General features: G+C 48.6%; 3 protein-coding genes across 4 annotated transcripts; 2 read left to right on the top strand and 1 right to left on the bottom strand.

Moving 5' to 3' along the window:
• Positions 1-169: 169 nt before the first annotated feature.
• Positions 170-2862, top strand: LOC117852555 (homogentisate 1,2-dioxygenase). Its single transcript, XM_034734682.2, has 8 exons — positions 170-562; positions 652-882; positions 974-1053; positions 1132-1299; positions 1367-1542; positions 1984-2053; positions 2142-2296; positions 2377-2862. Exons 1-8 carry the CDS (start codon positions 369-371, stop codon positions 2665-2667), a joined length of 1365 nt encoding a protein of 454 aa, XP_034590573.1. The 5' UTR covers positions 170-368; the 3' UTR covers positions 2668-2862.
• Positions 2863-3730: 868 nt separating this feature from the next.
• LOC117852550 (protein MEI2-like 2) lies at positions 3731-9011 on the top strand. 2 transcript variants are annotated; one of them, XM_034734678.2, is made up of 13 exons: positions 3731-3973; positions 4500-4555; positions 4637-4789; positions 5061-5527; positions 5662-5820; positions 5950-6066; positions 6161-6312; positions 6764-6858; positions 6951-7857; positions 7944-8028; positions 8115-8183; positions 8317-8496; positions 8595-9011. In XM_034734678.2, the coding sequence occupies exons 2-13, from the start codon at positions 4522-4524 to the stop codon at positions 8724-8726; spliced, it is 2550 nt and encodes an 849-aa protein (XP_034590569.1). In that variant the 5' UTR covers positions 3731-3973; positions 4500-4521; the 3' UTR covers positions 8727-9011. The 2 variants fall into 2 exon arrangements, with proteins under 2 accessions (XP_034590569.1, XP_034590568.1); XM_034734677.2 differs by lacking the exon at positions 3731-3973 and adding an exon at positions 4034-4333.
• Positions 9012-9063: 52 nt separating this feature from the next.
• LOC117852552 (uncharacterized acetyltransferase At3g50280) lies at positions 9064-10942 on the bottom strand. Its single transcript, XM_034734680.2, has one exon. It carries the CDS (start codon positions 10600-10602, stop codon positions 9193-9195), a length of 1410 nt encoding a protein of 469 aa, XP_034590571.1. The 5' UTR covers positions 10603-10942; the 3' UTR covers positions 9064-9192.
• Positions 10943-13903: the final 2961 nt, after the last annotated feature.

Raw genomic sequence — 13903 nt, 5'->3', positions numbered from 1 at the left:
TGCTGTCTGGTTTAGTACAAGGAACAATATACTATACGTCATCTTTGTAAGTCCGGTGACGATGAGGAATTGATTTAGCTCTATCTTCTTGCAAAATCCCAAGCCATATACATACCGTAATATATAATTCTAGGATTTTATTTATTGCAGTCAAAAAGGAAGGGATGCTGGAGAAGCAACAGCCAGCTGACAAGTCGAGATCCAGATGATATGTGGATAGACATAAGTAGTAGCAAGCAGACAAGACTGTAACTCTGAAGAGAGTCCATTTGCAGCGAAGCCAGCAGCAGGAGCCTTGCCCCGCCCGTCTCCTCCTCCGACGACGATTGGAGTCACCTGCAACCGATCGAATCGCTCAGAAGAAAGCAATGGCGGCCTCGGATGAGATTGAATCAGTGTCGCTGCGGTACCTCTCCGGTCTGGGCAACAGCTTCTCGTCGGAGGCGGTGGCGGGGTCGCTCCCCGTGGGGCAGAACAGCCCGCTGGTGTGCCCGCTGGGGCTCTACGCCGAGCAGCTCTCCGGCACCTCCTTCACCACCCCGCGGGCCAGCAACCTGCGCACGTACATCCCTTTCTCTCCTTCTCATCCCCCCTTGTCTCCTCCAATGGATTCAGTTCACCCATGCTGCTGCTACTGAATCGGCACGGTAGGTGGCTGTACCGGATCAAGCCGTCGGTGACCCACGAGCCCTTCCACCCCCGGGAAGACAAGGGCCGCCTCGTCGGGGAGTTCGACCGCGCAACCACCGTCGCCACGCCCACGCAGCTGCGATGGAGGCCCACCGAGGTGCCCCTCGACCGGCCCCTCGACTTCATCGACGGCCTCTACACCGTCTGCGGAGCCGGGAGCGCATTCCTCCGCCACGGATACGCCATCCACATGTATATCTTGTGCTCGTCATTTTTATTACTGCTGTACTCTGCTTCTTCACAAATCACAATAACTGAATGAGTGATCCTTGATATGCATTAGGTACGCTGCTAACAAGTCCATGGACGGATGCGCCTTCTGCAACGCAGATGGTGATTTCCTCATTGTTCCCCAGCAAGGAAGTAAGTTCCCGCAGCTGATTAGCTTCCTTCAGTCGATGAAAACGCATGCTCACTATGTTCTTTTGCTATCAAGCCCAGGGTTGTTCATCACAACCGAATGCGGAAAGATGCTGGTTTCACCCGGTGAGATCGTTGTGATTCCTCAAGGCTTCCGCTTTGCCGTTGACCTGCCTGATGGCCCCTCACGTGGCTATGTGTCTGAGATTTTCGGCGCCCACTTTCAGCTCCCTGATCTTGGCCCCATCGGTAATAGTACCCTTTTATTTCCAATTTTATCACATTCAGAATCCAAAGAATCTAATTGTGTCTGCAGGTGCCAATGGTTTGGCTTCACCAAGGGATTTCCTTTCCCCCACGGCATGGTTTGAGCAGGCCCACCGACCTGGATACATGATAGTGCAGAAGTATGGTGGTGAGCTATTCACTGCCACGCAGGATTTTTCTCCCTTCAATGTGGTTGCATGGCATGGGAATTATGTCCCATACAAGGTAGAGGGCGTTTGGATACCTAAGCTAAAGTCTAGTTCATGTCACATCGAATATTCGGAGACTAATTAGGAGGACTAAACATGAGCTAATTATAAAGATGGAGGCTAATTCGCGAGACAAATCTATTAAGCCTAATTAATCCATCATTAGCACATGTTTACCGTAGCATCACATAGTCAAATCATGAACTAATTAGGCTTAATAAATTCGTCTCGCAAATTAGTCTCCATCTGTGCAATTGGTTTTTGTAATTAGTCTATATTTAATACTCCTAATTAGTATCTAAACATTTGATGTGACATGAATTTTAGGAGGTACTAAACAACCAAACCGGGCGTAGTACCCAGTTGTAGCAGTCTTCATCACTTGTTAAGTAAACTGCATGTGTCTTTTGGTTTGCACAGTGAGTGACCTGATCTTTTTTTTGTTTCCTTTTTTCAGTATGATTTGAGTAGGTTCTGCCCATTTAATACCGTCCTATTCGATCATGGTGACCCTTCAGTAAACACAGGTGACTGATTTCATCCTATCCTGTGGGTGTGCTGTGCATCTAATCTGGAGGCCTAGTACTAACCATATATGTGACAATTGATCTGCAGTGCTTACCGCGCCGACCGATAAGCCTGGCGTGGCGTTACTTGATTTTGTAATATTCCCACCTAGGTGGCTGGTTGCTGAAAACACATTCCGCCCTCCATACTACCACCGCAACTGCATGAGTGAGTTCATGGGCCTCATCTATGGGATGTACGAGGTATGGATATCATTCTCGCTGCTCTTTGATTAGTTGGAATAATCCTCACTCAAGTCACTGCTGATGCTGGTGTTGTGCAGGCTAAGGCTGATGGTTTTCTTCCCGGGGGTGCTAGCCTTCACAGCTGCATGACGCCACATGGGCCAGACACCAAGACATACGAGGCGACGATCAGCCGAGCTGATGCCAACACGGAGCCATTCAGGCTCAGCGGCACGCTGGCGTTCATGTTCGAGTCTTCGCTGATCCCTCGTGTGTGCAGGTGGGCTCTTGATTCCCCGTGCCGAGACCTTGATTACTACCAATGCTGGATTGGATTGAAGTCCCACTTCTCACATGACAATAATGCTGGATTGGATGAGAAAGATTAGTTAGCTGCAGCTTATCATCTATATGTTGCATTACATTACATGCAGACCCGATGGAGCTGTCATGTATAATCGATCCATCTGTAATAAGCTGCTGCAGTCCGTAGAGTACTCGGTGCATATGTAACAGAAGCAAGCAGTTAGCTAGCTGATGTGCAGATAGATTGAATAATTGACGGAATGTGATATTTAGATGCAGCTGTCGATTTCACGAGCCTTTTAGCAGCGAGATGACGACGATGATGATGTAGCTGTAGCTGCTTATTAAGTAGAGTAGAGCAGAGTCACGTGTTGGTTGTTGACTCAGTTCGTGAGACTAGTAGTATGTGAAGCAAGATGAAGAGTTTAATTTTAGGCGTCGGGACGGGAGAGCCAGCCAAGTAACGTAACGTACCGTATCATCAGGGGCTGGAGTGATTGCCTGATTCATTGGATGGAGAAAAACAGCGAGTTACGTTGGTGACTGGGATACTAGTAGTAGTAGATAAGCATGGACTATTGGACTCTTTTTTTTTTCTTTTCTTGGTTACATGTAGTTAAGTGAAGAGATGGAAGGTGTAACTTGTCGCATTGGATCTAAACGAAGAATCCAGCAGCTGAACTGAACTGAACTGAATCAATCAGAAGTCCCGATTTGGCAAAAGGATGGGATATTCTCTTGCCTGTCCCATCTATCTCATGAATGGAAAGGAAAAGAAAATGGAAAGCTGCACCTGAGCGACCGTGAGCAGCCAAAAAAAAAAAGGAAAGGAAATGCAGGGCAGGGCGGACGCCAGCCGCCATTCCAATGCAGCCTATACATAGACAGGGCCACTGACACATGGGACTCCCTCCCCTCTTGGCCACTAATCCAATAATCCGCGCCACTGACATAATCTGGCGTGGGCCCCGCATGTCATGGGCCCAAAGCATGTGAGGACGGACGGACGGACGGGCCCGCCCCCCAATCATCATCGCTGTCGCTATCCCTCAATTTCCTTTTTTATTTACTGCTCCTACTAGACACGGATAAATCCATCCATCCATATAGTTATTTATTATTTCTTTTTGCTCTCCTCAAGTCGAGTCGACTGCAATGGGGGCTTGTTGTTGATTGCTTGTGCCGCCGCCGCACCCGCAGCAGCAACCTCTTATAAAAGAAGAAGAGGAGGAAGGAGAAGGAGAAGAACAAGGACAGGGAGCGCCGGAGGTGAGAAGAGACCGCAAGATTTCGCCCGCCGTCTCGTCTGCGTCTCGTCCCCCCTCCCCCGGCCCCGTCGCTCCTCAACTCCCAGCATCCGTTAGGGTTTCCTTCCCCAGCCAGCCGGAGGTCAGTTACTTGCTCTCCTTTTTCTTCTGCTTTCGATAGGGGTATATGATTTCATCTGCCAGCGTGATCGCGCTTCATCCCCACGGATTAATTCTGGTTCACAAATTCATGCCCCCGATTTTATTTTACTCTCTCTCTCTCTCTCTCTCTCTCTCTCTCTCTCTCTCTCTAGCTATGTACAGAGAGAGAGAGACTTATCACCGCTAGCTATGCGTATGTCTTTCACTTGTATATCTTCAAGATAGATGATGATTCATCTCACTCGTTATCTTGCTTGCCTTCCATTAATTAATATTGCTTCCTCATCCGGTATATGTATGTCTTGGGGTCAAACTTCCTTGCGCTGCTTATACAAGCTAGGTATGCGAATGCTCTGCTTTGACTTGTCTAGCGCTAGCTCCACACAGATTGCAAAACATCATCCACACATGCTCTTTTCCTTTTCCTTCCTTAATCAAGCACCACACCAATTCTTCCTTTTTAGATTGCAACTGCTCAACTTTCCATCTCTTTGCTCGCTCTGCAGGTATCTCCCGCGGAATGCTGTCATGGACCCATCGCCCCATCCTTTCAACCCGCCAGGTCAGTCAAATATCATCCACTCCACCTTCCTGCCTCCGCCTTCTGCCCGCTAATTTATTTTACTACATAATATCTATGCAGGTCTTGCAGTCCCCCCTCCCTCCAAGCCAAGGCAGATGGCCGCAAGTAACAACCCTTGGAGGGTCGCTCCACCACCCCTGCAAAATGCACGCGCAGGCTTCGGCGATGCAAGCCTCTTCTCAACCTCCTTGCCGCTTCTTCCTCATGAAAAATGTATGTATGCTGCTCCCTACCTTCTCAAATGCACGTGCATGTTTTAGTATTTCGATGCGCAGATCTAGTAGCTTTACTGCCTAATAAAGAGCAGCTCTGCTATGTGTCTGTCATAGTTATGGTAATACTGCAAAGGGCTCCAAATGAATGCCAAACATGCACCCTCATGCCATTTGTTTGTTATGCGTCACAAACCTCATAAATCTACCCTTTTGATTAATGCCTATGATGTTTCCATATCCTGACCATGCCCCCTGCCCTTTCCTTTCAGTGAACTTTCCTGATTCTGCACATGGTACCCCGTCAATGGATGACACCTCTGTCAAAATGAAAACCCTTGATGATGACCCTGAAGAGAAGGACTACAAGTTTGATTTTGATCTTCGCCAGATAGATGACTTGCTGCCTGATGAAGATGAGTTTTTCGCTGGGATCACAGATGAGATCGAACCTATCGGGCAGACAAATAACACGGAGGAATTGGAAGAGTTTGATGTATTTGGCAGCGGAGGGGGCATGGAGCTGGACTTGGATCCTCTGGAGAGTGTCACAGCTAGTTTTGCGAATTCAAGCATTGCTGATGGGGCTAGAGGCAATGGGATCAACCCTTTTGGTGTCCCAAGCACTGTCGGAACTGTGGCTGGGGAGCATCCATATGGAGAACACCCTTCCAGAACATTGTTTGTAAGGAACATCAATAGCAACGTTGAGGACTCTGAACTGCGCTCTTTGTTTGAGGTAATAACTGCAATGGTTGTACATGCTCCATGATTTATGTTGTATCCTATAAACCCATGGCATTGCTCATATTCATGTCTCCCATACTGAACCTCAGTTGGGCCTGATGGTTGCTATTATTATTATCATTTCAGCAATATGGGGATATCAGAACCCTTTACACGGCAACAAAGCACAGGGGTTTTGTAATGATATCTTATTTTGATATCCGGTCTGCGCGCAATGCAATGCGTGCGTTGCAGAATAAGCCTCTGAGGAGGAGAAAGCTGGACATCCATTTTTCCATCCCAAAGGTACTTCTTGGAATAATTTTTTTATTTTGTAAAACCACCAATGAAAGTACTTCATGGAATGATTGTTTTTATTTTGCAAAACCACCATCAAAAGTACTTCTTGGAATGATTGTTGTGTTGATTTTGCAGGAGAATCCATCTGACAAAGATTTAAACCAGGGAACTCTTGTTATTTTTAACTTGGATCCGTCAGTTTCTAATGAAGAGGTTCGCCAGATTTTTGGGGCATATGGAGAAGTAAAAGAGGTTAGGGTGCCACTCTGAGTGTTGTTTCCCTTCATTCTGCTTCTAATCATCTTTCTGTATTCATGTCGATGGTGTTCTGGTTTTCTGTTTGCAGATAAGAGAGACACCAAACAAAAAGCACCATAAGTTTATAGAGTTTTATGATATAAGAGCTGCAGAGGCTGCTCTCCGGTCACTGAATAAAAGTGAGATAGCTGGAAAACGAATCAAGTTGGAACCAAGCCGTCCTGGTGGAACACGTAGAAAGTATGATTTTGAGTTAATTTTCCATTTGTTTATATGTCTCCTCAGTTACTTGCCCATGTTTCTGAATAAGATTGTTTTGTTTGAATTGTCTTAATTTTCTGTGTTTATTGAGACCACATACTCATGATGATATTTTGGAGGTTTAAAGTTGGCAACACTAGTGTTGATATCATGTTCAGTTTATTTGAGTAATTTACTTGCAATTTAACGGTTTCTGTAATTCTTTCCACCGGGTCATTTTTTACACATGGTTCACTAATGCCTGAATAATACAATTTGTAAACTGTTGATATGCATGCCTCTCAAAGAGAGATCTTCGTTAAGTTTTAGGTAGCACATTTTGTACTTATTCTTCATATATGTGGAGAAACTCATCATTACTTAATTCACAGAATGTTTCTGGTGTAGTTTACTGATCCAATGAATTTTTTCTTGTTATCTTCTGATTTAGCTTGATGCAGCAGCTTGGTCATGATTTGGACCAAGAGGAGCCCAGAAGCTATAGACATCATCATGTTGGTTCACCTATTGCTAACTCTCCTCCAGGTACTTCTGTGGGAGCTTGATGTCCCATGTATTTTGCAGTCAATCACTTGTTTATAAAAAATTAATAGTTTTTCTTTATCCTTATGTGGCAGGGGCATGGGCTCACTATAGTAGTCCAACAGATAACAATGTGTTGCAAGCTTTGAACAGGTCTCCAACCGGAAATGGAATGAGTCCTATCGGAATGCCTTCACTAATCTCAAATGCTGTCAAGATTGCACCTATTGGGAAGGATAGCAATCGGTCTAAATATGATCACGTATTCTCAAATGGCAACCAGTCCGTGGGAGGTGCATTTCAGCACTCTCACTCATACCAGGATCGCAGCAGTGAACATATGAGTTCTAGTCCTGGGACTTTATCCGGTCCCCAATTTCTCTGGGGTAGTCCAAAGCCTTATTCAGAAACCTCTCAGTCCCCTGTTTGGCGTCCACCAGCAATTGGGTCTGCATTGTCATCTACGAGCCGTTCTCAGGGGCAAGGCTTCTTGCATGGCAGCCGTCAGGCTTCATTATTTGGGTCTTCAGATCAGCACCACCATCATCATCATGTTGGTTCTGCCCCTTCAGGTGCTCCATTTGAGAGCCATTTTGGCTTTTTACCTGAATCGCCAGAGACATCTTTTATGAAGCAAGTCAGGTTTGGGAACATGGGAAATATTGGTACTGGCAGAAATGGGGCGGGCCTCATGCTGAACATGGCTGGCCGTTCTTCTTTGAATCCTATTTCTTCTCTCAGTGGAAGTCTGACAGATAATAGCTCTACTAACTTTAGACCAATGCTGTCACCGAGATTGGGACATGCGTTCTACAGTAACCCCACCTACCAAGGGCCTGGTTCTTTCGGACTTGACAGTTCTATTGACCGTGGCCGTAACCGCCGAGTGGACAGCAGTGCGCTCCAAGCCGATAGCAAGAGGCAGTATCAGCTGGATTTGGAGAAGATTCGCAAAGGCGATGATACTAGGACGACACTGATGATTAAAAACATTCCAAACAAGTATGCAGTTTCGAATCAAATTTTCGTTTGGATTATTTTCTAGCTGGCTATTTTATTAAGTTTTTGTTTATTCCCGAATTATACAGATATACATCTAAGATGCTTTTGGCTGCGATTGATGAACTCCACAAAGGAACTTATGACTTCTTCTACCTGCCAATTGATTTTAAGGTACTGGACTTGATGTTGATTTTTTTTACAGGTATATTTTGAGTTGCCAGCAACTATTTAATTTACTTGATGTTGTGCCTGTGCAGAACAAATGCAATGTTGGATATGCGTTCATTAACATGATATCACCTACACACATTATATCATTCTACCAGGTGTGCCTTATTTCTCGACCCTTGTCCTCTGTTTCTGTGGATGTTATTATTAGAGCTTCGTGTGTTATTATTAGAGCTTAGTGTGAAATCCAGATTATCAGTAGAGTGAATATGTTTTGCCTTGAATCTGCAGGCATTTAATGGGAAGAAATGGGAGAAGTTCAACAGTGAGAAGGTGGCCTCATTGGCTTATGCTAGAATCCAGGGACGGACTGCACTGATATCACATTTTCAGAATTCAAGCTTGATGAACGAGGATAAGAGGTGCCGCCCCATTCTTTTTCATCCCAACGGCCTGGAATCTGGAAATCAGGTGAGCACCCAGCGCCTCGCTGTTGTTGAAGGAGATAGATAATTGCATGCTCTTGAAAGCTGTGAAAACTATTACTAATACCACGAATTGAAACCCAGGATGCATTTCCAATCAATGGCATATGCATTCACATGCCTGTGGAAGACGATTTGTTTGACGATGAAGACGACAAGAGTCAGGATGTGAAGATGGGAGGAGAGAGCTCCATGCAAATGGCTGGGAGCTTGTGATGGTAACCAACTGGATCATAATCTGACTGTCTAGAGTGAAGGTAATCGACCCCCAAAACTGTGTATAAAGAATGAGGTGGATTTTGTGTCGCGGTGTGGCATGGGACATCTAGTGGTTTTTGTGGCAGCGGATGTCGCCCCCAAACGCTTAGGCCCGCCCGCACCCATGCCTGCCCACTCCAGTGCCCTGTGTACAGATTGCTTGCTTTTGGTTGCATGCTGATGCTGTAAAGAACACCGCATTTGCCCAAACTGTACAGTGGAAACTGAACTACTTTGTGTCCATCGATTCTGCATTTGCCGTGTTTATTTGTGGATGGATTTTGCATGCAGTAGCTAGAGGAATTCGAGTGCATTTCAGCTTCTTTTGATACATTCGACGCCCATTATTCATAATACTCAAATGATGAAACACTAATAATAATAACAACAACCATGTAATGCAATAACAAGGCAAGCAACAAAATCAAAGGCCCAAGGCAGGAGAATCCGGCGTGACTGCCGCCCAGAACTCTTGGTCCTGCTCGAGCCGCGCCATGTGCTCCGGGGCGAGCACCAGCTCGGCGTCGATGCCGCCGCCGTCGTCCCGGCCCGGGTACAGCGACGCCTTGCCGTCGAACTTGTTGGCCCTGCCGCTGCGCGCCGCCAGCGGCTTCCCCCACCCGAAGTCGCAGCCGTACATGTCGAACCGCGGCGAGCTGCCCATCATGACGCAGTTGGGGTCGAAGTAGCGGTTCGTGTAGACGACGGGCTTGGCCATCCACGCCGCCACGCGCGCCCGGATGTCGGCGTCCGTGTGCGCCGCCACGGCGCGCCCCATGGCCGCCGTCGCCCAGCCGTGGCCGCGCTCCAGCAGCTCCCCGGCGCGCACCGCCTCCGTGGAGATGGCGTAGATGGTGTTGCCGAAGTACTCGGGCGGCAGCTGCGGCCGGAGCCGCGCGCGGTTGTTGATGGCGGCGCGGCACGCGGTGGGCTGCTCCGCCGGCAGGCGCCGCGCGCGGGTGACGCAGCGCCACACCAGCGAGCTCAGCGCCTGGAACCTCGTCACGGCCGCCGCCCCCGCCGCGTCCCCGGCCGCCAGGAGCTCCTGCCGCGCCCGCTCCTTGAGGGCCGCCAGGGACTCGCCGGAGAAGTGCAGCATGCGCTCGCGCAGCGGCTGCGGGGACAGGCGGTCGATGAGCCCCGTGAGATCGGGGAACGGGAGCACCACCGGTCCGGGGACGGAGTCGGGCGACCAGCGCTCCAGCAGCGGGGGCTGGAAGTCCCATGAGGCCGCCTCCTTGCCGCCGGAGAGGAGGGGGAGGCGCGCGCGCGCGATCCCCGCCCAGACGTTGAGGAAGTCCCAGAAGGCGGTGCCGTCGGAGAGCGCGTGGTTGTAGGCGAAGCCGATGAAGACGCCGTCGGCGAGCTCGGTGACCTGGACGACGAAGAGGGGCAGGTGGTGGCCGTCGTGGTTGACTGCGCCGTCGAGGGGGAAGAAGGAGTGGACGAGGCGCGGGACGTCGGCGTCGGGAGGGATGGCGTCGGCGACGGCGACGCCGTCCGCGACGGCGTGGAGGATGTCGACGCCCTGGCCGTCGCAGTCGATGGAGACGGAGCAGCCGCCGCCGTGCTTCTCCGTAACGAATCGGCCGGCGACGGGGTAGTAGGCTGCGAGCGCGTCGGCGAGCGCGGCCTGGAGGTGGTCGACGAGGCGGGCGGTGGGGAAGGGCGGCGGCGCGTAGAGGAGGCCCTTCTGGATGTAGTCGGCGGAGAGAAAGGAGACGTCCCAGGTGGTGAGGGGGATGAGGTCGCGCGGCCGGGGCGGCGGCTTCACCGTGCGCCGCCCAACCACGCGCACCGGCGAGGGATCGGAATTGATGGAATGGCTTCCCATGGCAATTGCTTCTTGGCAATGGAGGCTCGATTGGTCTCTTTCTTATAGGCAGCCACAGGAGAAGAAGAAGGGTAAAAAATGGATGCTTCCTCGTCATTCATTTGCCGCCTAATCTTTTTTGAAAATCCTTGACATGAAACCTCCTGGAAATCCACATCAGAGAAGTAGTAGGGTGGATGTGAAACGAGAGTCAAAAGCAAGCGCCTCATGCTTGCGCTTGTGAATTGACTGCTTCTATTACAGTAGGTGGGTAGCACGTCGCCATCATGTTTGATCAATTTAGTACTTTCCTATGGCAAGCCCATCCTAGATTTGAGAAATGACATTGATAGAAACCAAGACGCTACAAGACGATTTGTAAATACTAAATACGAATTAGCGCTATTCGAGCTAAACCTGTCGCTTTCCCTTTTAGTTCTGACCTACGTTTACGCCAATAAATCTAATTAACTAGTTGGAATTGCAACTTCCAACGGCTAAAACCAATCAAATCAACGTCCAGGAATTAATACACAGGAACGGTTGCCTCTACTTGCTATTTGCATCGTATCCTTGAGCAAAGCACATTAGCTAAGGTTTCATCGGATTGCTACACGGCTTAACAGAAATAACGGAACACCCCTCCAAAACAGATCAGATTGCGCTAGAGCTATTCCTAGATCTAGCGATAGAGACGAGCTAGAGCGTTAATACGAATCATCAATTGAAGCAAAGGGTTTGCTCCAAGACTAGTACGCTAACGATCTCCTCCTATGCCAATACTTGCTTAGATAAATTCTCTAGGGTGCGCTCGGGACAAGGCAGAAGCCGAAGCACATTCCCTAGCGTACAAGATATGCCTTTTAGGCTAATCCCAGTGGGGGTTTCATAGAGGTTTCATGCACATTAAATACGGTGACACATCAGCATATGTGATAACATGGCATGGTAGTTATGAAGTGAGAGAGGGAAGGAGTTTCATCAGGATGAAACTGTGTATACACTGTTTCCAAGACTATGAAACCTATTGAAACTTACATTGGGGGCTATAGAGTTTCATTTCATCTAACCATATCCAATCACATGCCTAAATGTCATGGGCATCCTATGAAATCGTGAAATGAAACTGTGCACTGGGACTCCCTGTTTCATTCATGAGAATACACCTTATGAGATGATGTGGCATCCTTGGAAACAGTGTAATAAAACCTTGCGCTGGGACTAGCCTTAGGAGAGAGATCCCTTTTACGAGCAATGGTTTTTTATAATGCTAACCCCAGTTCAAAGCAAAGGTCAAAGCTGAATTGCCTTTACTCAGCTTCCGTTCAAAGATTCGTATCTGTTTTTCCTTGATTTCCCATTGAAGTTAAGGTTACAATACTTTTGGTGGAGGTCTCGTACCATAGCGAGGGGCGATCAATTCCTAGCACAAGAGCTATTCCTATCCTCGAGCGAAGCTAGTCCGTTTCCTAGGAAGGCGGCTAAGGGTTCAGGTTCGAAAACAGGTACAGTTCCTAGAATACCCTACTTCCGAGAAAGCCTCTCCTCCCCGAGGAGAGTCTTCCTCTTCCTAGCATCTAGGCTATACTCTCGTGTTTGACTTAACACAATGAGACATAGGCACCTACATGCTTGAACTCCAATAATACTCTACGAACATCACACATTCAAGTAGGGAGACCTTGCTCGTGGATAACTAGACGACGGAGCGAATAGATTCAAACTTGAACCTAAGAATATGTAGGTGCATTCGTAAGGATGGCAACTGAAAAAATGCCATCTGTTAGGATGGCAAATAGTTAAATATCCCGCATTAGGACTCGGTGAGCACTCGAGCCAACTCTAAGGACGGCTTCATTTTGATTATTAAATAAGTTGTCCGGTCAGCGTTATACTTTTTGAATCATTAAATGAGATAGAAAATTGTTTTATCTAATTGAAACACCAAATACTCCCTTACTCATGATGTCTATGAAATAGAAAAAAACAATGAAGTAGTGCATTGGTAAATTATTTCAATCAACAATTAAATTATCTATTGCAATACAAAAATAAAATTCTCCGTTAGATACGATGCTGTTGCTCCTTGCGCTGTGCTTAATCGTCCGGCACGTGCTTAATTCAACAATAGCTACCTGCTCTGCTCACGCTCGTGGCGGCTTTGAATAGATTAGCTTGTTTCGTTAGTACATGGTCAGAGTCTTGTCCGTCACACATGGCATCATCCTGGTCTTAACCAGGGAAATCTTTGGGAGGTGATCTTCACCATCATCGGAGATCAACAGATGGTTTGTTTTTCATTATGAAACGGTCTAAAATGCCTTTTCATACTTTTGTAATTTGTTTTCTGATTTCTCTCATATTTTGAGATGTGAGCGGACCTTCATGCCCCTGGCTGCACTGATGACTCTTTGGGAGGAGAAACGGGTTGTGTCGCGCCTGGCTCTGCTCACGCCGCCACCACCGCACCCTCGCGTCATCGCACGTCTTCCTCGGTTGGCCCGCACGGCCAAGCCGGCAACAGCGCGCAGCATTGCCCGCTGATCTGCTCGCTGCTGCTTTGCTGCGTGCGCTGGAGAGAGAAAAGGGAGGCGTTGGTGGTGGATCTGCAGGCAATTGAATTGGGCAGCAGCTTGGTGGATTCGATGGATTTGGTGCTTAGAGTTTCGGATGAGGTAGGCATGCAGCAGATCGAAAGGGAGGAGTAGAGAGCTGTTGCTCTTGAATCCAGATCGACGTTTTCATGTTGCAGAATCTTCTCCAGCTTACTTGCCGGGCTCGCCGTTGTCCACTAGCCGCAACATCTCCGTGAGCAGCTCTGGCAAGAGGCGTGGCCACGCATCTCCTCCAGCTCCCTTCTCCTCCTGTGCTGCTGCGAGTCCTGCGGCTCCTGGACCTGCACCGACGCCCGCGGCCGGTGGCGCGGGGCGTCTTGGGCCCTCGCCGCCGCACCGGCCAGGGAGGTTGCCGGGGACGACGCCTCGGCGCGGCGGCGGCGGTGGGGCTTGGTGGAGCAGACGGCCGCCATGGCGAGCTAGCTGGCCCCCAACCCGCGCGGGCGGGCAGGAAGGAGACAAGGGGCGGCGGGCAGAGTAGGAGAGAATGAGTACTGAGGTGAATGTATAAGGTTGTGGGACCCCCAAAGGGCATAATGGTCAGGTCACGTGGTTGAATGTTGGAGAAAATACAAAATGAATTGGAAAAAGCCGAAAAGGCATTCTAGCGGTGCGACACCGTTTGATAATGGCGAACTGGCGAAATCCATGTGCAGCGAAACCCAGTTTCGATGATGGCAAAATTCTAAATTTCTCACCATCAGATG

This window comes from Setaria viridis, chromosome 4 (genome assembly GCF_005286985.2).
Source record: "Setaria viridis chromosome 4, Setaria_viridis_v4.0, whole genome shotgun sequence".
Classification (NCBI taxonomy): Eukaryota; Viridiplantae; Streptophyta; class Magnoliopsida; order Poales; family Poaceae; genus Setaria; species Setaria viridis.
The sequence above is the reverse complement of the archived record's forward strand: the minus strand, read 5'-3'. Positions and strand labels throughout refer to the sequence as shown.